At 45.2% G+C, this 24,282-nt stretch overlaps 1 protein-coding gene across 1 annotated transcript in view; it reads left to right on the plus strand.

Moving 5' to 3' along the window:
- The window catches only part of MTAP (methylthioadenosine phosphorylase), a 50,466-nt gene extending 26,972 nt beyond the window's left edge, over positions 1 to 23,494 (plus strand). The window contains exons 5-8 of the mRNA XM_075411342.1: positions 3,623 to 3,725; positions 7,800 to 8,039; positions 8,957 to 9,079; positions 19,299 to 23,494. Coding sequence (XP_075267457.1) covers positions 3,623 to 3,725; positions 7,800 to 8,039; positions 8,957 to 9,079; positions 19,299 to 19,337 — 505 coding nt within the window. The 3' untranslated portion in view covers positions 19,338 to 23,494. The remainder of the gene's footprint in view (positions 1 to 3,622; positions 3,726 to 7,799; positions 8,040 to 8,956; positions 9,080 to 19,298) is intronic.
- The last annotated feature ends 788 nt before the right edge of the window (positions 23,495 to 24,282 follow it).

Raw genomic sequence — 24,282 nt, forward strand, 5'->3', positions numbered from 1 at the left:
GGGCACGCATGCTGTGGCATTAATAACGGGTTCTCAATATGCGGAGTTGTGTAGGACTTCTGCCTAATTTAGGGCATAGGTTTCGCTTGTGATTAGGAATAATGAATAGGTGTAACTAGACCTATGTAGCATTTCCAAACTTTTGAGAGCTTAATTCTGCAGATCAGTAGCACTTCTAGTAAGTATTTGATTTTGTATAGAGAGTCTCTGCTTTCTTCAGGCCTATCTATTAGTATGTCTGTCTAAACAATAAAAGATAACATTTTGTTAAATAAGTACCAAAATATTTACATGATCTTCTCCCTGCTTCCAGATCCAAAAGTAATCACAGGTACTATTATGGGCTAAAACAGCTGTTCTATTCTGTGAAACAAGTGCCTAAAAAAAATGTGGAATAAATTTTTTTTTATGCCTTTGGCTCCTGTTAGTTTATTACAGTGCTCTTAGTCGACTGGCTAGATCAGACTGATTGCGGGCTTGCTAATACTTTGTGTTGCTGATGATGTTTGCTAGGAAAAGAAGAATAAGAAGCTAACTACTTATTTGTACTCAGCTCGAGAAGATGCAGAAAATAGCTTCATAAAAGAAATCCTGTGACAGGTCCCACCTTTATTGTTTGGATTCTTTGTGTCACATACAGCATTACAATTATTACAGTATTGTTACGCTCCTTAAAATTTTTCATAGAAGATTTTTCTTTGACTGTTGCTGAAGAGGCAGAGCATGCCAAGGTGACTTTTTATATAGCAGGTGCCAGCGTGAATTTTCATTTTGTTCTTTAATTACTAATAGCTTGTTGCTAATTCAGCACTGTTGGAAGAAAGGGGAAGGTGATGGTGCAAATGGTAGTGGACAGTTTGTCACAGATGGAAATGGTTGGTTTGCTCACTTATTTGAGTTGGATTTTGCTTCTTAGCATCAGTCAGAATCAGCATTGCCAGAAAATTTTGTGTGACTGTGATAAAATAAAGATGAAGGAGCAAAAGCCATCTTACTGTCTGATTAAAAGTGTGGCTATGGCTGCAGGGTGGGGAATACAAACTCTGGGGACACCTTCAAAATTGCAGTACGTGTAGCTCTGAACAAGCAGTAAGGGGAATGCAGGCATGGCACAACAGTGCAAGGGTTTGCTTGCACTGTGAGTACCGCTGTCTCCTTGAGCTTTGTACACAAGCGATTATGCATAAAAACATACATGTTCCTTTCCCAGGGAAGGAGATCACTTTTCTCCTGTACTGCCATCCACTGTTTGGCCCAGAGGCAGCATGAAGGTCCGTTGGGGGTGCTCCATAGAACCCTGCAGAGGTCAGACGGCCAGCAGGAGCTGCTTGGTTGTAGTTATCAGTCCGATGCTTTCAGGTGCTGCTTCAGATCTCCCCCACTGGGAGCATCTCTGTACTTTCCCTTTATGCTATGTTTGATCCTTCTGGATCATGCGCTGCTACTACGAGTAGTGTGGCTAGCTTCTAAGCAGGTACTTGGTGACTTCTTCCTGTCTTAATGTAAACCATCAGGCAATTGTATAACATTCAGCCGGAGATGTTCTGCTCTGTTGTTAAGCAGGCTCTGCTTCTGATGGAGGGCATGCAGACTTCTCCACATTTAAAACTGTGAGATCTAAGGAGCAGATTGTCTTTGAAGAAAGGCTATTGAGTTCCTTAATGTTTCCTACTGGCTCCATAAGGAGTCACTCAAGGTACATGGGGAAGGTCTTGAAACTCCTATAATGAGAGGAGCTTTAGGCAGATACTGTAATTTGTTCTGTGGCTTTTCATCTCTGTGACAGTAGGGAAAGGAAGGCATCTGTGATTCTGTAACCTTTGTGCTCTCTACAATGGATACAGAGAAACGGTATTGCAGCGGTGAAAATTACGTGCTGCTGCCCTGTACCTCGCAGACAGCTGAGTAGGACACATCAGGATGGCCAACTCCTGACTTCAGTAGCAGGGCTGCAGAAAAGAGGAGAGGCTAAAAGGCATTCCTCTATGCCAGCCATTACTTCATAGATAGCAAGAGTCAGAGGTTGGTTCAAATCTGCCTTTATTCTCACCCTAAGCCTGGCAACTTATGGACACGTCAGCTGGCCCCATATCGAATAGCTGTGGCCTTTGCAGAGCCGCAGCCCTCCATGCAAAAGAGGAAATATGGACTCGGAGTGCAAACTCATGCGGTCCATTGCTCAGACCAGTCATAGGTCTTACCGCTGTTACTTATTCCCATGCGGTTTGTAGGTATGGTGCTAAACATGTAGTGATGTGTGTTCTGCCTTAAGAATGTAGGGTATCTGAAAGTTAGAGATTAGTATTTATACATACGTGATATTTCCTCAGGGCTTTTCTGAGTGAAAGGGCCTGACTAACAACATCTGAAATACTATACTGCAGGAAATGGATTATGACTTTTCCCATTTCCTCCAATTCTAAATAATTCATTAGAAGACACTGGGGGGGGGAAGTGTGTAAAATCATATACATTCTAATTGCAGCTCTTCAGTATCCCGTAAAGGAAAAATTAATATTAGCGTTTCAACCAATTTTAACAGCTGTATCCCATTTTGCATATGTTTTTGATTTGCTCATCTCTTTTCCTGTTTTATAATCTCATCCTGAAGGCTACCCTACTGGTTCTTTTTTTTCCAATTCTACTCTAACATGTAACTTGTATTTAAAACCTTCTTTTAAATATTTGCTTGTGACTTGAGTGGGGAAACTGTTGTGACTAGTATCACCAGCAGAAATTTTGTATTTTAACTGTGAATTGAATTGAATTTGTCTGTTACCTTACTTTTCTCCTATGAAGTACAAGATGTGACACACTGGGGGGGAAGAAGGGAATATCTCAAATAATTTTGTTCTATAGGTTTTTGTGATCCAATTGGCTGAATTAGCTTGAGGCAGTGCATTTGAAGGTAAAGGGATGGTGGGCAGCAGTTCCAGTAGTTGTCAAAGTGGCATGGTGGATGGTAATTTCTGCAGTATGTTTGACCATTTCCATGCAAGGAAACAGTTTCTCAAATGAAAGAGGGGAAATAAAGGATTTTTCTACTTGCAAGCTGCCAATGCATGTGTATAATCTTTCTGAGAATATGAAGACGTTCTGTTCCAGGGTTTTTCTGGTTGAGTTCACACCTCTTCCGTTCAGGAAACTGGTCTTATAAATTCCCACCCTTTCAATATATGAATGCAATGATATGAACAAGCTCTGTTTTGACTAGCTTTGTGGTAATTCAGACTTGATTCCTTCCCTGCCTGAAAGCTTACTGTGCTGGTTTTTTTCAGAAATTAACTTGCCTGACTATTAAATTTAGCTGATTTCTTTTGGGTAGAATTGCAGCATAATGTGACTGCTTGTGTAATTTAGGGATAAATCAGCATTTCAGTGTCTTGTTAACAATCGATTTTCTCTAATTGACAGTGCACTACTGGAGTAACACTTTTATACTCTTGAGCTCAATTCTGATAAGTTTGTACAGAGGCAAAACAGGACTACAGGTGGTCATTAAGGTTGTACTGATATTTTTGTTTCCTCAGGAATGCTATTGTTTTGGATTTGTGTAAATTTCTTGCTTGCTCTTCTGTTTTCTGCATGTTCTTCTCTCTGAGCATGTTTTCTGCTTTTCTAGGACAACTAAAAGACATTGTACTTTATACGATGGTCAGCATTCCACTCTTTCAGGAGTATGTCATATTCCAATGGCAGAGCCGTTCTGCACCAAAACCAGAGAGGTTAGTGAATGTTGTAACAGTGTTTAGAAATGTTGGTTTTATGGCACTTACTCATAATATAGTCGTCTAATTATATATTCTCAGAATACAGACACCACCTACACCTCTTTGTTCCTGTTTCTCAGATATATTGTGGTATTAAGGAAGAACGTAATATTTAGAAGGCATGGGGAGTAAAAGACCTTATGTCTATAGCAGCTGTCTTCCTAAGGGAGGTATGCAGAAGATGTTATTCTGCAACCTAGATTCACCCAGGGTCTTAATAACAGGGCAAAAGATCTTTATTTATCAGGTAACAAGCCAAGAGAGCAACAAAGTGGACAAAGCAGGAGGATTGAATTAGGAATTAGTTCCTTTTTTGTTCTGAATAAAACTGCACCTATGGTAGAGGCACTCTACATCATACAAAAAAATAAATAAATAGTACTTTAGCATTCACAGAAATTACAATATTGCAATTGTGCTTTTTGTGCACTGTAGCAGTGGGTGGGGATCAAGGCTGAGTTTAAAGGATGTTAAACATAGAAAGAAGCCAAATTACAGTAGCCTTTTATTCTTAACTGTTGCACTTAGTTTTGTCACTTCAAGATTTTCAGGCTTCAAAAACACTGCTCTGTTTTTCAACACTTTTATAAGCTTCGTGGAGGAGTGTATCTGTGATTAAATATGCCACCTCAGCATATTCTTAGACCTCAGGAAAAAGGAAGGTGAAGACTGAACTGCACATTTTGTGCTGTTGTGTAATGCTGGGATCAGAAGCCACAGGGAGGTACACTCTCCAGGGGCACAGGAAAGCTTACAGAATCAGTCATACCCATCTCAGAGATGTGCTCTCTGTGTAGTCAGTTACTACACTGAGCAGGACAAAGGTGAATTGTGAAGCAGGTGGCCCAGTCTGTACCGAGAGCAGTACAGACATTTGTACTACTGAGCTATTCCACTCTTGTCACCCGTTCACTTCAGTGTCATCATAGGCTATGTTTGTTAACTGGCCTCACACAGTGTGGTTTCGAGATACCTACCAGCAGGTCCTCCACAGCACCGTTAGCAGAACAATGCTTCAGTGTGCTGGGAATCAAGGTGTTTTGCAATAAAGACATTTTGAATCTCATGAGCGAACAATCAACTACATATTATACACATGCATGCTTTTGCACTGCTTCCATTAGGCAGCAAATTATGCAAAATACTTTGCATTTTTCCTGCAACAGAAGCCTAGCCACATGCACTCACCAAGGATTAGTTGCTTACTGACTTTGAGCATGATGTCATGTCACAGCAGATACAAGGAGTTTGTTGAGAACTGACTGTACACTTTCTGAAATGGATTAAAAACAGTGTTATTACTGAAGGGATTGGCACAATGTATCTCTTTCTCATGTTTTAAAAAAAGGTAAGTAGACACGTATAAGCTGTTTCCTGAGGTTGCAGGAAACATATGCCAAGGCTAGTTTTTGTTTGATTGTTAAGTAGCTAATGTTCTTTGGGTATTACATTTTTTGAAAAGCCAACAGAGAAATGCTCCTTTTCAAACAGAGAAAAAACATTTAGGTACTTCCCAATCTCACATGTGATCATTATCTCACTAGCCTGTGCATTCTAATCAGCCTAACAGATGTTTTAAAGAACATGTGGTTTTGAGCTCTTAGCAGGCTTAAAAGGGATGCTTTCACTTCATTTGAAAATACCAAATAAAAGTGACTTAAACTTTTTTCCTGGAACTATCCCTGAAAATTGTTGGGATCATTTCAGCCCAGTTTATCCTAATTCTGGGGAATTTCATAGATAAGCACAATAATAATAAAGCCAAAACTATTAATGTAATAGACTAATAAAGGAATTCTGCATGAAAACATATGAAAACTTTATATTAAATTGTATATGTGTAAATACATGAAAATACTCTGGGTTGTTTTGTTTATGCACTATAAATGAGAATCTGAAAGGAGTTTATCTTTTCTCTGACTGCAAACTTTTGAGTAATGTATGGTGCTTTGTTTATTAGTGCTCTGAGAAATTGGGGTTCACTGCAACATCATAAAGCTGCAACTTGGTAAAGATTTTCAGGGAAATACTGCTCAACTGTGGTTGAAGCTAAATCACAATTCAAGCTGTCTATTGATTTATTAACAACGTGTAGTTAACTGGCACTCAGTGAATCATACATTCAGAATGAGTGTCAGCAATAAACCACAATCTTAGGTGTGATTAATGTTAGGTTAACTTACAGCATATTAATAAATACCTACAAATTGCTAAGCGTCCTTCTGTGGCTAATCCCCAGAAGCTCTGCTTTACCCTTACACACGTATTCACACATATTGCATGCACAGACACCCTTCCACTGCGCACGTGGGTTCCATGGACACCCACCCTCTTCTGGGAGTGCAGGTTTACCTGTTTACAGGCACCTGTAGTGGGAGATGTGGGTAGTCCAGCGTTATGTGTATTTGCACTGCTCCACACAATCCACTGATCCACATGCCAGTGAGGAGGCATCCCACAAGGTTACACAGCACACTCGAGGTGTTACACCTGCCTGTGGCAGGTTGGCCGACCGGCTGGGCTGCAGGCTTCTCTCAGCGTTTTGCAGGGACGCAGCTACACTTGGCCTGAAGGCAGCTTCCAGTGGTGCCTGACTATGTATTCACTGCTGCTGTGTTATGAAGGTCTGTCCTGTCATGTCACAATTTTTCAGTTTTTTGTGCTGCTTTTATACTTCTTTTCAAGCTTTTCTTGTCTGTTAGTGGTCATTTTTAACAGATGTCATCACAGTTACCCTCCTGTTCCTACTCAGGACAGTTACGGGTGTCCTAGTCCCGTTTACACATAGAATCATAGAATAGTTTGGCTTGGAAGCGAGCTTACAGATCATCTAGTTCCAGCCCCCCTTGCCATGGGCAGGGACACCTTCCACTAGACCAGGCTGCTCAAAGCCTCATCCAGCCTGGCCTTGAACACTTCCAGTGAGGGGGCATCCACAGCCTCTCTGGGCAATCTGTTCCAGTGTTTCACCATGCTCAGAGTAAAGAATTTCTTCCTTATATCTAATCTAAATCTGCTGTCTTTCAGTTTAAAGCCACTATCCCCTGTCCTATCACTACATACCGTTGTAAAAAGTCCCTCTCCAGCTTTCTTACAGGCCCCTTCACATACTGGAAGGCTGCTATAAGGTCTCCCCAGAGCCTTCTGTTCTCCAGGCTGAACAGCCCAAACTCTTTCAGCCTGTTCCCATAGGAGAGGTTCTCTAGCCCCCTGATCATTTTTGTGCCTGCCTCTGGGCCCACTCCAACAGGTCCATGTCTTTCCAGTGCTGAGGGCTCCAGAGCTGGATGCAGGACTCCAGGTGGGGTCTCACCAGAGCAGAGCAGAGGGGCAGAATCCCCTCCCTCGACCTGCTGGCTACGCTGCATTTGATGCAGCCCAGGGTATGGTTGGCATTCTGGGCTGTGAGCGCACATTGCCAAGTCATGCTGAGCTTGTCACCCAGCACCCCCAAGTTGTTCTCCTCAGGGCTGCTCTCAGTGCCTACTGTATCAACTGATTTTAGCCTGGCGATTTACCAAGAAAGTAAGTCATGGTGATTCTGCCATATACAATGTTCTAGCTGCAACTATAAAGACTAATGTGAAGTACATGGTGTGTGTAAAGTGTATAGCTCCGTCACTGGGTAGGAAAATGTGGTAACAATTTCTCTACACATTCCCAGGTACTCTGAAGTAAGTGCTTGTAGAGTTTTACTTTGAAAAAGTAAATTTCCTATTACTGTTCTTACCAGCTCAGCTCCACCATGTGGTAATGTTAGTGCTCAGTGGAGCATTTTCACCGTTGTTTTCTCAATGTCAGCACAGCCTAAATATCAGGCAAAAAAATTCTGGTTTCCATTCATCTTGGTCTCCACTGTAAACAGTAATCCAACTGATATGAACAAAATCAGATGAGTTCAGGATCATTCCTGTTAGTAGGACTGTTAATTTATCTGCTGGATAAGGAAACTGAAAGTTTTTTGATGCGATGCAAAAGCAGTGCACCAGGGGAATTATTTTCTTTTTCTGATATTGGCGTGTTTTGCAGGTTCTTATTGAGACTGCCAAGAAGCTTGGGCTCCAGTGTCATTCCAAGGGGACAATGATCACAATTGAAGGCCCACGTTTCAGTTCTCGAGCAGAAAGCCTGATGTTTCGCAGCTGGGGAGCTGATGTTATCAACATGACCACAGTGCCTGAAGTGATTCTTGCCAAAGAAGCTGGAATGAGTTATGCCAGTATTGCCATGGCAACAGATTACGACTGCTGGAAAGAACATGAAGAAGCAGTGAGTGAAACTTTTTTTTCCTCCGAGTCTTGTCCTGAGGAATCTGGATGAGAACCTGTAGGTTTTGATAAGAGATCACATACTGAACCTAATCTGTTCTAGCTTACATCTGTATCACTGAGTTACTCTGAATGATTGTGAAAGTAAGAACAGAATCAATTGTTGCTACCTCATTCATTTTCATAAACTTACCTCACTACTAGCAAACCTTTTGTCTCTTCTTGTCTGAGTCGAGGGTCCGTGTGTATGAAGCTCCTGAGCTCTGTGTACGAGCTTGCCTTCCCGTAATTGGTCTGGTGTTTTTTCTTTTGCAACTCTGTGCAAAATTATGTATCTGCTTTCGTTCTCTGTCTTGGGTTCAGCTGGTTAATTATCACAGGAAGCTGGTTGTGCTGACCCAAACCAGCCAGTCAAATGGGATATTCTATAGCATGTGACATCATGCTCAGTGTTTAAGTGGGGGAGCTGGCTGGAACACGGGGATTTGCAACTCAGGAGCAAGCTGAGCATCGAGTGGCGAGAAAATTGTATGCTGTGTATTATTTTTATCCGTGTTATTTTTGTTATTTTCTTCTCCCTTTGCTGTTCTGTTAAACTGTTTGTATCCCAGCCCACAAGTTTTACCTTTTCCTTCTGATTCTCCTCCCCATCCCACCAGGACAGGGGAAGAGCGAAAGAACGACCGTGTTGTTCTTTATTGCCCGCTGGGGCTCAACCACAACAGTCTTCTGTTTGTGTAAAATACTGTCAGACATACACCCACAGAGGAAAGAAGTTTTTACTGGCCAAATTGCTTGTGGCGTTTTAAGACATCATCTTTTCACTTAGAGATGTACGAGTGAAATTAATTTATTTGAGTATTTAAAATGTGTGCCATCAAAATTGAGAGACATCACTCAATTTTATTGTATTTCTAGGTTTCAGTGGATAAAGTTTTAAAGACGCTGAAAGGAAACGCAAATAAAGCTACTAGCATACTCCTTACTGCTATACCTCAGATAGCTTCCATGGAATGGACCGACACCCTGCAAACCCTGAAAGTAAGTACATACATGAGGCTGATGAGTACTGGGGACAATGTATGCATATATACACCTAATACACGTATACATTCTGAGATGTTTCTGCTTAAATAGTGTCTTCTTAGAGTAGATGCGTCAACAAACCAAATCCATTCAAGACAGGCAAACAAATTAATTAAGACTTTCACAAGCTTTATTGCAAAGATCTAGTTTCAGTTTTACGAGAAGTGATACAAAAGGTAATAAAATTAAGGACGTCTATATATGGTTGATGAAGTGTAATCCTTCGTAGCACAGGTAAGATACAATTCTATGTGAGTATCCGAATAAAAGACCTGTACCTCTACTCAGCTTCAGCTTTGATCTTGGAACAATGGAGAGCCCAGCAGAGAAGACTGAACCAAACCAGAAACATTGTGCTCCTTGACATGTAGAAGGAGAGGAGTCCGCTACAAGTTGTGGGTAATAACTGGTTTGAAATTACTAGAACGGTGTTCTCCCACAGAATTCAAGTCTGCAGTGCGTGAAAAAAAAACGCATTTCACAATATATTGGTGAGGGAATTTTGAGGCAGAATTTTTCTTAGACAAGAGTTTATTGACATGTTTTACATCACATCTGTTTCACAGCCATGCTTGAGATTTGTTTCTGGCTGTAGCATAGAGGGGAAGAACAATGTTAAAATAGTTTGGATGTCTATCCAACTTCTCAGCAAGCTTTTTGTGACAAATAGCCACTTTCAAGAGTGCAAAAGCGTGAAGCACAAGACCAACTGAGGATTATATAGAGATGGTGTGGGAGACAGGGAAAGAGAATTGAAGTGTGAAAGACAGAGAGCAGACAGATGTGGGCTACAAAGATCTCTGTTAGTGGAAGCAGCAGTGGTCTGAAAAGGAGGAAGCCTGTTGAGGAAACTTTTGAGAGACTGCAGCCTCTGATAACTCTGTCCTCTGTTAGGTTCTTTCCTTCTCTTTTCTGAAGATTACTGTGTTGACTGAAATTTGAACGGGTAAGAAAGATGAACACAGACATAAGTCATGTCTTCGTATACCTGAAAGTGTATTCCTGAAATTCAGCTATCAGCAGAACTGCATGTGCTGTAAAAATCTTCCATGTCTTCTGATTGGGATCAAATTTTCATTTTTGTTTCCAGTATGGTTCTCTTGTCCATGACTCTCAGCTCTACTTTAGTCAGTGTCCTAAAGGAAATACATATTAAGCAAAATTCACCCCAGACACTTTCAAGCATGCTTGACCAGATCAGGTTCCTGGGGGTCCAACCCAAATCCTTGAAATTAATCTTTTGCTGATTCTTCACTAGAAAACCTGCTTATTATTCGGAGGCCTTGGATTATGTTTATGACTCTTCCTCACCCAATTATCTGAAACAGCTATTTTAATATCCTCTCTATATGTTTGTGAGCGGTAACTGCCTTTTCCATTTCCCCTTTGCAGTCTGTAAGAAGCTGTGTCGTGGATGGGTAAGGGAGACAACAGAATCAATATTTGTTCTCCCCTCCAATCCACAGAAAACATTTTCAGAGGACTGGGTGACACTTTTTAATACAGATGCCTGTCTATACAAAAAACCTTAGAGTTTGAACAAATAATCTAAAAAATGTCCTAGATATTCCTCAGCTATTTTGGTCGTGCTGGCATGCAAGGAAATTTCCCAAGTGTAAAACACTACTTAGGTACTAAGGGATCTGCCTCCAATTCTTGCAGGTGTATTTCAGTAAACAGTGTCCTGTTGCTTTCCCTTGAGTGATTGTTGTGATTCTTCATCGGGAGTGAAAGAGCAGGTGACTGGAAATAGCTGGCGCTGAGTTTGTGAAGTTCCCCTTTAATGAACCCTGACTCTTTCAGTTCATTGTCAGCTGTTTAAAACACTGATTCAAGTGCTTCCTCCAGCTCAGTACCTGAACTGTTTGCTGAAAGAAGGAAATATGATGCTCCAGAAGAAGGGTCACTCCATTCTAATGTAGCTTCTTACAGTCTTTCTCTTAAGCATCTGCTACTGCCTGGTATCAGGGGTGAAGACTGACACAGTTTCACTTTGGCTTGGCTCTTGGCTCTTACGTGTTTGTGCTCTTTGCTGGTAGTGGCTTGGTTTGAGTGATAATATACTGAGAAAAGGAGTTGATCTGAAGGCATTAGAAGAACTGGAAACAGGAACTTAGGTATTGGCAATAGTGCTAGAGATTTTATGTCGGGAGATGAGAAGTCACAATTGTTTCTGATTTAACACAACCAAGTACTCTGGACAAGTGACAGGAAAGCCTCAGGCTTTGGAGGCTTCCTCTGATTTTACTTAGGAAGGACAGAAAAGGCTAAAAATCTTTCTGTTGGAGGCGTTAAATAGTGGTAAAGTAGATGAAAGGAACGTCCTAGCCTTCTGTGTTAGTGGATAAGGAGAGACACAATTATGCAATACCGCAAAGAGAGATACGCACGTGTGTGCCTCTGTATAAGTGTGTAGTTGAACCATAAGGAGTTTAAAAAAAAAAATTCTCTTTGTAGATGTGTTTTTCTGTATATTTTACTCTGGGAATTTTCAAAGGCAGATGGTGGGATTTTTTTAACTGATCTTTTTCGGAGTCACCTTTTCCTAGAGCTCAAAGACAGGGCCTCTTGCACGCCCTCTAGGAAGGAATGCAGGCAAGGAGGGAGCTAAGGAAGACTGCAGCTCCTACTCTGCGCTCAGTGAGGATGTAAGGCCATGCCAGCCTGCATCCAGGCCGCATCTCAGACAGGCATTTGCCACTGTCTGTTTCTAGTGTTTGGGGAAGCGTGTGAAACCATAAAGGTGTACATGGACACGACTTTTCCTTTCCGAGCAGTGTAATCTGGCTGCTATGACTAGAGGAACTTCACCAGGCAGGAGAAAATATGCTGCCAATCTCTTTGCCCAGCTGCATTTATCTGTCTCCTCCATGGAGCTATGTATGCCACCCACGCACCCACATGTGGTGGTGTTACCTCTGAATCTCACAGTAGTCTAGGAAACCCTGGAGCATTGAAGCAAAAACGTCCAAGGGCTATTTTTCTGCTAAAGGATAGGCTGCCTACAATATGAGGTGATGTTACCTCTAAGTCTCACAGCAGTCTTCAGGAAACTCTGGAGTGTTGGACATTTTTGCAAGCTTGTCTGCAAGCACAGCATCTTCCTGCAGCCTGTGCTTCTGAGACATGGCCAGGGTACAGAGCGCTTACTCTTTCAGAACAAGGTATGACCACATTGTATTTATGTCGTGTATCAGGAAACACAGATGATCACAGTGGTCCAAGTGATTTCTGGCTGGTGTCAGGGAAAATTCTGGATAGGATGGGTCAACCATGGGTGGTGTACAGCTGGATCTTCTGTTCACTAAAAAGAGTTGCTTAGTGGTTGATAATCACTGGCAGTTGTTGCTGTAATGCTCATGAAATAGTGACATTCTACATCCTGTGGGGAGCAAGGACGGCAAGTAGAGTACATATGCTGTGATTCAGGTCAGTATACTTGGCTTTAACCAGTGAACTAGTAGGTGTCATCTCATGGGAGGCAGCTCTGAAGGGGCAAGGAACTTCAGAAACCTGGCAGGTCTTTAAGGAGAGCATTCTCCAAGCACAGGAGTAATCCACAGAAAGATTGATCAGAAGACTGACTTGGCTAAACAGGAAACAGAGGTCCAGTGCGAAAATGCAGCTTTCAAGAGTTGGAAGCAGGGACAAGCTACAAAGAAGGAATCCAGAAGCAGGAGTAGGCATGTAGGGGTGGTTTCAGGAAAACCAAAGCTTGCCTGTATTTGACACTTGGAAGAGATATCAAAGGCAACAAGAACTTCAGCCACTGCTTTGGTATCAAAAGCTGATCAGGTAAAATGGGAGCTCATTGCTGAATGAAGTAAAGGAATCAATGCCAGTGGACAGTTCCAAAAGGAAACCAATACAGTAGATTCTTTTTTATATTTGTTAGGAAAAGTATTGGTGAGAGAGGAAAAACTGGCTTGCTGAAAAGAATTTTAAATCATAACAACTGGGAATTGAGCTCTGTACCTTTATTACATGAAGGTTCAACCCCATGAGGATCAGGAGGAAGAATCTGTACTGGGATGGTAAAAGGAATATCATGTTAGAACTGATTTTTCTGACAGCATGTGTGTAAAAAAATCAGCTTGTGGTAACCTGTCAGAGCTTCTGTGGATGCTCCTCATATAAATTTCTGGAATTTATTAGGAGACCTGCTGATAGCACCTGCCTTTTTTGAACTGCCTGTGTGAAACGATATTTGTAAGACCTCTGATACAAGGAATAGTGTTGTACTTAAGTAAGAGAGCTGTTGTAAGTGAATACTGTGAGGTAGTTTAGATTGGGTAAGGTATCTGTACATTTGCTTTAGCACTCGATCATTGATGTACTTGGTCTTTAACATGTTTGGTAGCTAACAAGTTGAAGGGCATAAAGGTTAATGTTTTTAGTCATTTTTTGTAGTCTATCATAAACTGAAGCTGACATTGGTAAGTTATGTGTGTAGAGCTCTGATCTTGTAAGTATTCTTGACTCATTTTCTTCCTCAAAAAGTATGTCAATGAAATCAGTAAACGTACTAATGTGACTAGAGTGAATTGGCTCAGGTGAATGAGGTGAAGGGGGAAAATTCATCAAGGCTTCACTTCAACTGCAGTTGCATTGGTCTGCGTACTGTGGTCCTTGCAGGCTAAGGACCTGGGACAGCTTGCATGACTGGAATGCTGTCATAGGTGGCTACATAGTTTTTTAGGAAAGACAGGCCAGCAAGGTGAGGTCGTGAAGTTGCTCTTTATGTGAGGGAGCAACTGGAGTGTATCAAGCTCTGCCTGGGGGTGGATGAAGAAAGAGACGAGAGCTTATGGGTAAGAATTAAGGGACAGGCTCATATGGGTGACAGTGTTGTGGGTGTTTACTACAGGCCACCTGATCAGCAAGGGAAAGTCGATGAGGCCTGCTACAGACAGCTGAAAGTAGCCTCACGATCACAGGCCCTGGTTCTTATGGAGGACTGCAGCCACCCTGACAAGGCATGGCCCCTGGGGCTCTGTAAGCACCACTAGACACCTGCATTTTGACTCCTGACTCGGTCCCTGATGGGGAAGGGGAGAAATTGGAGGCCACATCCCTGGAAATGGAGACCTCATCCCTGGAAACATTCAAGGCCAAGTTGAATGGGGCTCTGAACAACCTGGTCTAGTTGAAGATGTCCCTGCTCACTGCAGGGGGGTTGGGCTAGATGACCTCTAAAGGTCCCTTCCAACCCAAAGCATTCTATTATTCTATGATTCTGTGACAGCTGCTGGAAAGACCACACAGGCAGGCACACACAGTCCAGGAGGTTCCTGCAGAGCATTGATGATACCTTTTTGACACAGGTGGTGGAGGAGTCAATGCGGAGAGGTGTGCTGCTGGACCTTGTGTTGACAAATAGAGGACTGGTTGAGGATGTGAAGGCTGGGGGCAGCCTTGGCTGCAGTGACCTTGATATGGTGAAGTTCAGGATCCTGCGTGGAGGAAGCAGAGCAAAAAATTAGGATCACAGCCTTGAACTTCAGGAAAGCTAACTTTGGCCTCTTCAAGGAGCTACTTGGAGGAATCCCATGGGTTAGGGCTCTAGAAAGTAGAGGGGTCCAAGAGAGCTGGTCACTTTTTAAGCATCACTTCCTCCATGCACAGGATCGGTGCATCCCCAGGAGTAAGAAATGAAGCAAAGGAGGCGGGAGACTTGCATGGATGATCAAGGAGCTTCTAGTGAAACCCAAATGGAAGAGCAGGGTCTATGGAATGTGGAGAGAGGGACAGGCCACTTGGGAGGAATATGGGAACATTGTCAGAGCATGCAGGGAAGCAGCAAGGAAGGCTGAGGCCCACCTGGAATTAAGTCTGGCAAGGGATGGCAAAGACAACAAGAAGGGCTTCTTGTACTACATTAGTAGCAAACAGAAGACTAAGGAAAGTGTGGGTCCACTGCTGAATGAAGTGGGTGCCATGGTAACAAGACACAGAGAAGGCGGAGTTACTGACTGCCTTCTTTGCTTCAGTCTTTAGTGCTAAGGCTGGCCCTCAGGAAAGGTCCCTGGAGGAAAGAGAGAAAGCCTGCAGGAAGGAGGACTTTCACTTGGTTGGGGAGGATCGGGTTAGAGATCACTTAAGCAAACTGGACACCAACAAACGCATGGAGCCTCATGGGATGCACCCACGAGTGCTGAGGGAGCTGGCAGGTGTCACTGCTGAGCCACTCTCCATCATCTTTGAAAGGTCCTGGAGGACAGGAGAGGTGCCTGAGGAGTGGAGGAAAGCCAGTGTCACTCCAGTCTTCAAAAAGGGCAAGAATCATAGAACCACAGAATCACAGAATGGTAAGGGTTGGAAGGGACCTTCGAGATCATCTGGTTCCACCCCCCCTGCCATGAGCAGGGACATCTTCCACTAGACCAGATTGCTCAGAGCTCCAGCCAACCTGGCCTTGAACACTGCCAGGGAGGGGGCAGCCACAGCTTCTCTGGGCAACCTGTTCCAGTGTTTCACCACCCTCACGGAATTTCTTCCTAATATCTAATCTAAATCTGCCCTCTTTTAGTTTAGAGCTATTCCCCCTTGTCCTATCACTACACACCCTTGCGAAACGTCCCTCTCCATCCTTCCTGTAGGCCCCCTTCAGGTACTGGAAGACTGCTAGAAGGTCAGCCCGGAGCTTTCTCTTCTGCAGGCTGAACAGCCCCGACTCCCTCAGCCTGTCCTTCTCGGAGAGGTACTCCAGCCCTCTGAACATCTTCGTGGCCCTCCTCTGGACCCGCTCCAACACATCCATGTCCTTCTAATGTTGGGGGCTCGAGAGCTGGACGCAGTACTCCAGATGGGGTCTCAGGAGAGCGGAGTAAAGGGGCAGAATCCCCTCCCTCGATCTGCTGGCCATGCTTCTCTTCATGCAGCCCAGGATGTGGTTGGCTTTCTGGGCTGCAAGTGCACATTGCCGGCTCATGTTGAGCTTCTCATCCACCAGTATCCCCAGGTCCTTCTCCTCAGAGCTGCTCTCGAGCCACTCTCCACCCAGCCTGTACTTGTGTTTGGGATTGCCCCGACCTCGCACTTGGCCTTGCTGAACGTCATGCGGTTCACGCAGGGCCACCTCTCCAGCCTGTCAAGGTCCCTCTGATGGTGAGGAAGAAGGAGGACCCAGGGAACTACAGGCCGGTCAGCCTCACCTCTGTCCCTGGAAAGGTGACAGAACAGTTCATTCTGGATGTCATCTCTAAGCAAGTGGAGGGAAAAAAGGTTATCAGGAGTAGTAAGCATGGATTCACCAAGGGAAAGTCATGTTTGACCAATCTGATAGCTTTCTATGATGGTATGACCAGCTGGGTAGATAAGGGGGGAGCAGTGTATGTTGTCTGCCTTGACTTCAGCAAGGCATTTGATGCTGTCTCCCATAACATCCTCATTGGGAAGCTCGGGAATTGTGGGCTGGATGAGTGGACAATGAGGTCGATTGAGAACTGGCTGAATGGCAGAGCTCAGAGAGTTGTCATCAGCGGCGCTGAGTCTGGTTGGAGGCCGGTAACTAGTGGTGTCCCCAGGGGTCAGTACTGGACCCAGTCTTGTTCAGTTTATTCATCAGTGACCTGGATAAAGGGACAGAGTGTACCCTCAGCAAGTTTGGTGATGACACCAAACTGGGAGGAGTGGTGGATACACCGGAAGGCTGTGCTGCCATTCATGAGACCTGGACAGGCTGAGGAGTTGGGCAGAGAGGAACCTGATGAGGTTCAACAAGGGCAAGTGCAGGGTCCTGCACCTGGGGACGAACAACCCCATGCACCAGTACAGGCTTGGGGCGGAGCTGCTGCAGAGCAGCTCTGTGGAGAGGGACCTGGGTGTCCTGGTGGATGACAGGTTGAGCATGAGCCAGCAGTGTGCCCTGGCTGCCAAGAAGGCCAATAGGATCCTGGGGTGTATTAAGAAAAGTGTGGCCAGCAGGTCAAGAGAGGTACTCCTCCCCCTCTACTCTGCCCTAGCGAGGCCCCATCTGGAGTACTGCATCCAGTTCTGGGCTCCCCACTTCAAGAAAGATGAGGAGCTACTGGAGAGAGTCCAGAGGAAAGCTACAAGCATGATGAGGGGAATGGAGCATCTCTCCCATGAGGAAAGACTGAGGGAGCTGGGCTTGTTTAGCCTGGAGGAGGCTGAGGGGAGACCTTATAAATATCTGAAGGGTGGGTGTCAAGCGGATGGGGCCAGACTCTTTTCAGTGGTGCCCAGCAACAGGACGAGGGGCAGTGGGCACAAACTGAATCATAGGAGGTTCTGTCTGAACATGAGGAAGAACTTCTTCACTCTGAGGGTGACAGAGCCCTGGAACAGGCTGCCTGGGGAGGTTGTGGAGTCTCCTTCTCTGGAGATACTCAAAACCCACATGGACATGGTCCTGTGCAACCTTCTCTAGGTGACCCTGCTTCGGCAGGGGGGTTGGCCTAGATGATCCCCAAAGGTCCCTTGGAACCCCTGCCATTCTGTGATCCTGTGACCTCTCAAGAAAGCTGAAATTGAAGAATGTCTCAGGTCCTACTCTTGATTGTGGCTGATGTGAAAGTTGCCTGTCCCTGTGTAACGAGTATTTCATTCACTCCTGATCAGTGCACCTTTAGAGAAAGGTTTCTGTTCTTGATAGCTGTACTTCAAAATTGATGAAGATACACATAGCATGTAGAAATCACTTTTTTTATAGGAACTTCATTTTCAGAGCCAGTATGCTAGCCTTAAAAACAAAAAGCAACCTGCACAATTTTTGATTTGTAGCCTGTGGGCTTGGAGTCCTTAATTTAGTATTTCTGCAATATGATTGTGTGGTGGGTTGACCCTAGCTGAACACTAGGTGTCCACCAAGCTGCTCTATCACTCCCACTCCTCAGCTGGACTGCAGGGGGGGATAATACGACTACCAGCTTGTGGGTTGAGGTAAAGACAGGGAGAGATCACTCACCAGTTACCGTCATGGACAAAATAGACTCAACTTAAGGAATTTAATTTATCGCCAAGCAAATGGGAGCAGGATAATGAGAGATAAAGATTAAAGACACCTTCTCCCCACCTCTTTTTTTGTCTTGGGCTTAACTTAACTCCTGAATTCTCTACCTCCTCCCCCCAAGTGGCACAGGGGGACAGGGAATGGGGGTTGTGGTCATTTTGTCATGCATTGTCTCTGCCGCTCATTCCTCCTCACACTGTGCACCTATGCTAGCAGGGGATCCCTCCCACGGGAGACAGTCATCCATGAACTACTCCAACGTGGGCCCTTCCAATGGACTACCGTTCTTCATGAGCATCTCCAGCATGGGTCCCTTCCACAGGGTGCAGTCCTTCAGGAACAGGCTGCTCCAGCATGGGTCCCCCATGGGGCCGCAAGCCCTGCCAGCAAACCTGCTCCGGCATGGGTTCCTCTCTCCACAGGGCCACAGGTCCTGCCAGGAGTCTGCTCCAGTGTGGCCTTCCCACAGGGTCACAGAGTCCTTAGAGCATCCAGCTGCTCCAATGTGGGGTCTTCCACGGGCTGCAGGTGGATACCTGCTCCACCGTGGACCTCCATGGGCTGCAGGAGGACAGCCTGCCTCACCATGGTCTGCTCCACGGGCTGCAGGGGAAGCTCTGCTCTGGTGCCTGGAGCAGCTTCTCCCCCTCGTTCTTCACTGACCTTGCTGTCTGCAGAGTTGTTTCTCTCTTGTATTCTCACTCCTGTTTCCTGCTGCAAATGACATTACACGGTTGGGTTTTTTTTCTTCTTACGTTAGCCCAGAAGTGTTACGACCATCACTGATGGGCTCAGCCTTGGCCAGCGGCAGGTCCATCTTGGAGCCAGTTGGCATTGACTCTGTCGGACATAGGGGAAACTTCCAGCAGCTTCTCACAGAAGCCACCCCTGTAGCACCCCCTGGTACTAAAACCTCGCCACGCAAACGCAATACAAATTGTTGTTTTCGATACCAATAAGCCTGTTACATAGGTTTTAAAAGCTGTAATGACAAATCCTTGAACTGTTGTGCCTTATGCCCTCCCTGTAATTCTTTTAGCTTTTGTGGTGGTGGAGAAAGTTGCAGGTACTACGCACATGGAAGGAGTTACATCTGTTTGTGATCCAAATGGAAGCTATGTAGTTTGCCTTGACGTTGATAAGTAATTCTGCTCTGCATTGGCAGAGGAAGAATTCATCTACTTTAACTTTGTATTTCAGACAACAGTGCAGTGTTCGGTCATCCTGCCAAAGCAGTAACAACCTGGATGGATCTTGAAGTCTGGGGAGTCACAAGGAAGAGTGGATCACTTTTGAACTTCCAGAGGTTATAATATCTTCAAAAACTGTTACAAGCATAAAAGAATGGAGTACACATTGACCGATAATAATGTATAGGACATCTTTTATGATCTTTATTATGCTTGATAATGTAAAAAGTGGCTAAAGTTAGATTTTTGGTAAGTTTTTGTTATGAAAAAATCAGTCAAAATGTAAGAAGAGTTGCTGTTTTGTGTTCCAGTATACTACTCATACATGTTTATATAGCTAACTTGCTTAGTGACCATGAACTGACAGAGTTCTCACTTCTTGATGGAGTAAAGAGGGGGGTCAGCAAAACCACACCCGCCACTATGCACTTCCCCTCCCTTGCCCTGCTGGCCACGCTGCGTTTGATGCAGCCCAGGATATGGTTGGCCTTCGGGGTTGCGAGCCCACATTGTCAGCTCATGTCCAGCTGTTCATCCACCAATACCCCTAAGTCCTTTTCAGCAGTGTTGCTCACAATCCCTTCATCCCCCAGCCTGTATCGGTACTGGGGGTTGCCCGGATCCATGTACAGGACCCTGCCCTTGGCCTTGTTGAACCTTCTGATGTTCACAGAGACGCACTTCTTCAGCTCGTCCAGGTCCCTCTGGATGGCATCCCATCCTTTTGGCATGTCAGCAGCACCACTCAGCTTGGTGTCATCTGCAATCTTGCTGAGGGTGCACTCGATCACACTGTCAAGTCATTGATGAAAATATTAAACAACATCAGTCCCAACACGGACTTCTAAGGGACACTACCTGTCTCCAATCTCCATCACAGAATCACAGAATGGTAGGGGTTGCAAGGGACCTCTGTGGGTCATCTAGTCCAACCCTCCTGCCAAAGCAAGGTCGCCTACAGCAGGCTGCACAGGATCTTGTCCAGGCAGGTCTTGAATATCTCCAGAGAAGGAGACTCCACAACCTCCCTGGGCAGCCTGTTCCAGTGCTCCGTCACCCTGAGAGTGAAGAAGTTCTTCCTCATGTTCAGACGGAACTTCCTGTGCTTCAGTTTGTGCCCATTGCCCCTTGTCCTGTCCCTGGACACCACTGAAAAGAGTTTGGCCCCATCCTCCTGACACCCACACTTCAGTTATTTATAAACATTTATAAGGTCCCCTCTCATCCTTCTCTTCTTCAGGCTGAACAAACCCAGCTCACTCAGCCTCTCCTCATAGGAGAGATGCTCCAGTCCCCTCATCATCCCTGTAGCTTTCCTCTGGACTCTCTCCAGTAGCTCCTCATCTGTCTTGAAGTGGGGAGCCCAGAACTGGATGCAGTACTCCAGATAGGGCCTCATTAGGGCAGTGTAGAGGGGAAGGAGAACCTCCCTTGACCTGCTGGCCGCACTCCTCGCAATGCATCCCAGGACCCCATTAGCTTTCTTGGCAGCCAGGGCACACTGCTGGCTCATGGTTAACCTGTCATCCACCAGGACACCCAGGTCCCTCTCCACAGAGCTGCTCTGCAGCAGCTCCACCGCAAGCCTGTACTGGTGCATGGGGTTGTTTGTCCCCAGGTGCAGGACCCTGCACTTGCCCTTGTTGAACCTCATCAGGTTCCTCTCTGCCCAACTCCTCAGCCTGTCCAGGTCTCATGAATGGCAGCACAGCCTTCTGGTGTATCCACCACTCCTCCCAGTTTGGTGTCATCAGCAAACTTGCTGAGGGTACTCTCTAACTCTTCATCCAGGTCATTGATGAAGAAGTTAAACAAGGCTGGGCCCAGTACTGACCCCTGGGGACACCACTAGTTACCGGCCTCCAACTAGACTCGGCACCGCTGATGACAACCCTCTGAGGTCTGCCATTCAGCCAGTTCTCAATCCATCTCACTGACCACTCATCCAGCCCATACTTCCTGAGCTTCCCTAGGAGGAAGTCATGGGAGACTGTGTCGAAAGCCTTGCTGAAGTCTAGGTAGACAACATCCACGGCTCTCCCCTTATCTACCCGCCAGTCATGCCATTGTAGGAAGCTATCAGATGGGTCAGGCATGATTTCCCCTTGGTGAATCCATGCTTACTACTCCTGATAACCTTCTTTTCCTTCACTTGCTTGATGGTGACCTCCAGGATAAGCTGCTCCATCACCTTCCCCGGGATGGAGGTGAGGCTGACCAGCCTGTAGTTCCCTGGGTCCTGCTTCTTGCCCTTTCTGAAGACTGGAGAGACACTGGCCATTCTCCAGTCCTCGGGCACCTCTCCTGTCCTCCAGGACCTCTCAAAGATGATGGAGAGTGGCTCAGCAATGACATCCACCAGCTCCCTCAGCACTCGTGGGTGCATTCCTTCGGGGCCCATGGATTTGTGGACGTCCAGATCACTTAAGCAATCCCTCACACAGTCCTCCTCGACCAAGGGAAAGTCATCCTCTCTGTGGGCTTCTTCTCTTCCCTCCGGGGCCTGGGATTTGGGCATTGAACTATTAACCACTACCCTCTGGCTGCAACTTACCAACTACTTCCTTACCCACCAAAAAGACCACCCATCAAATGCAGATCTCCCTGATTTAGAAAGAAGGATGTTGTGGGGGACCATGTTGAAGGCTTTGCAGAAGTCCAGATAGATGACATCCATTGCATAGACGACATGACATCCGTTGCATATCCATTGCATAGACGACATGACCTTCCCAGGCACAGAGGTGAGGCTGATGGGTCCGTAGTTCCTAGGGTCCTCTCTACCCTTTTTAAAAATGGTGCAAGGTTTTCCTTCTTCCAGTCACCAGGGATTTCATCTGACTGCCATGACCTTTCAAATATCATGGAGAGCGGCTTGGCAACTACATCAGCCAATTCCCTCAGGACTCTGGGATGCATCTCCTCAGGTCCCATAGACTTACATACGTTCAGTTTCCTCAGGTGGTCACGAACCCGATCTTCCCTTACAGTGGCTTTACCCCCCCGATAAGGAAGCTAAGGAGGTTAAGTCATCAACTGACAGCAGCAGGGCCTGTTTGAAGATAAGTGAAGAATCTTCAGCCTGCCCAGAGACAATGAAGAGGCCCAGTGAGGGACAAAAGCCCCAGACCCAAATAACACCATCGGATCAGCTGCCACTTGGACACCACATGGAGAAGTCATGCAGGGCAGGAACTTAGATTGTAAAGGTAGTATTGCCCAGGGATTCCTTTGCTTGGGGTCCCTCTCCGGAGGCACTCAGCTTGAGCTGGTTTACTCTGTTGCACCACTCAATAGATTCGTCTGATGTATGTCATGTCAGAGACTCTGCTTTGGGAAACTGCGGGTCAAGCCTGAGGGAGGAAGCGCTCAAGAGTGCGTGAGAGTGTGTGTGTGTGTGTGTGTGTGTGTGAGCAGCCGAAAAGGGGCTGTGAAGGTGTGCGTGTGCGACTCCTTGAGTGGTGTGTGAATGCTTGGACAGCGGCTTCTGCCTCAACAGTTTAGACTTGGAATAGCCTTACCATCAAACCCGATCAGACAGCGGCTGAAGAAAATGGTCAGCAGCAAGATGTCATGCTCTATTCAGTGATTCCTTTTAGCTGATGGAAGAAAGGAAAGGCTAGGTGATATTCTGTCGCGGTTTCGTAAAGAAAGATCCAGGAAAGCAGATTGACAGGTACGCTATTTGCTATTTCTGCCTCCCATCTTTTCCTTTTATAGGGCGAATGGTTACAGTTCACTTCAGAAACATACCAGAAAGACTGAACAGGCAATTTAAAATTATACTTTTTTTATACATTATCCATATTTTTTTATTTCAGTGATTTTTTTTAAAGCAGTGTTTTTTGTTTCTGTGCTAGAAGACATGTCTTAATTACTGTGGTGGTTCTTTCACAGCAGCAGATGTGTAATGAATGAATATTTTCTTAAAAAAAATTAGGTAATGCCTAAGCCAAATTTGTGCCTGAAGGTGTACTTTTGTGACTTACAGAACAGTACAGGAAAGTACTTTGCTGCCAGTGTCCTGAACACTGTGCTGGGCTTTTTTCTGCCTCATTGATCTGAACAACTCTGGTTTTAGTTTCTGTTTTAAATGATGAGTGTGCTCGAGTGCTTTGAATGTATGCATTTCATTTTCTAATACAATTTGACTTCAATAAAATAATCTGCTGCTTATTTTATAGTAAATAAATGTGCTTCTCCAAACTGTGTGGAAATCGATTTTTTATTTACTTCTAGTCATTAGTGAGTGAATTTTGTTTGTCTGACAACAACTTTTGCCATTCATGGAACACGTTGGTGGTAATACCTTGTAAACATCGCTTCTAGAAAGACTGCTTTTAGAAAATACTGTGCTGCTTAGAACTTAAGTTTGAAGTCCAACAACAGGGATTGCTGAGACAGAAGTGGTTCAGATTGCAATCCAAGCCAAGAAAGGGAAAGATCAGAAACATGAAAGGTACAAATTTTCACAATAATGTAAAGAAAAAAATCCAAAGGAAAATAAAAAAGCAGGTACATACGTAAGCTTTTTAGCTTGCTAGTCTTGTTCTGTTAGTGGAAACCAGCAACAAGTCGTGTCCCTCAAGGGTCTGTACTGGGACCAATACTATATAATATCTTCATCAATGGCATAAGACAGTGGGATGGAGTTTGTGAATTACACCAAGCTGAGTGGTGCCGTTGATTTGCTAGAGGGATGGGATGCCATCCAGAGGGACCTGGGCAAGCTGAAGAAGTGGGTCTCTGTGAACATCAGAAGGTTCAACAAGGCCAAGGGCAGGGTCCTGCACATGGGTCGGGGCAACCCCTGGTATCAATACAGGCTGGGGGATGAAGATACTGAGAGCAGCCCTGCTGAAAAGGACTTGGAGGTACTGGTGGATGAAAAGCTGAAAAGCTGGACATGAGCTGACAATGTGGGCTCGCAACCCCGAAGGCCAACCATATCCTGGGCTGCATCAAACGCAGCATGGCCAGCAGGGCAAGGGAGG

Source organism: Opisthocomus hoazin, chromosome Z (assembly GCF_030867145.1).
Source record: "Opisthocomus hoazin isolate bOpiHoa1 chromosome Z, bOpiHoa1.hap1, whole genome shotgun sequence".
NCBI classification, from domain to species: Eukaryota; Metazoa; Chordata; class Aves; order Opisthocomiformes; family Opisthocomidae; genus Opisthocomus; species Opisthocomus hoazin.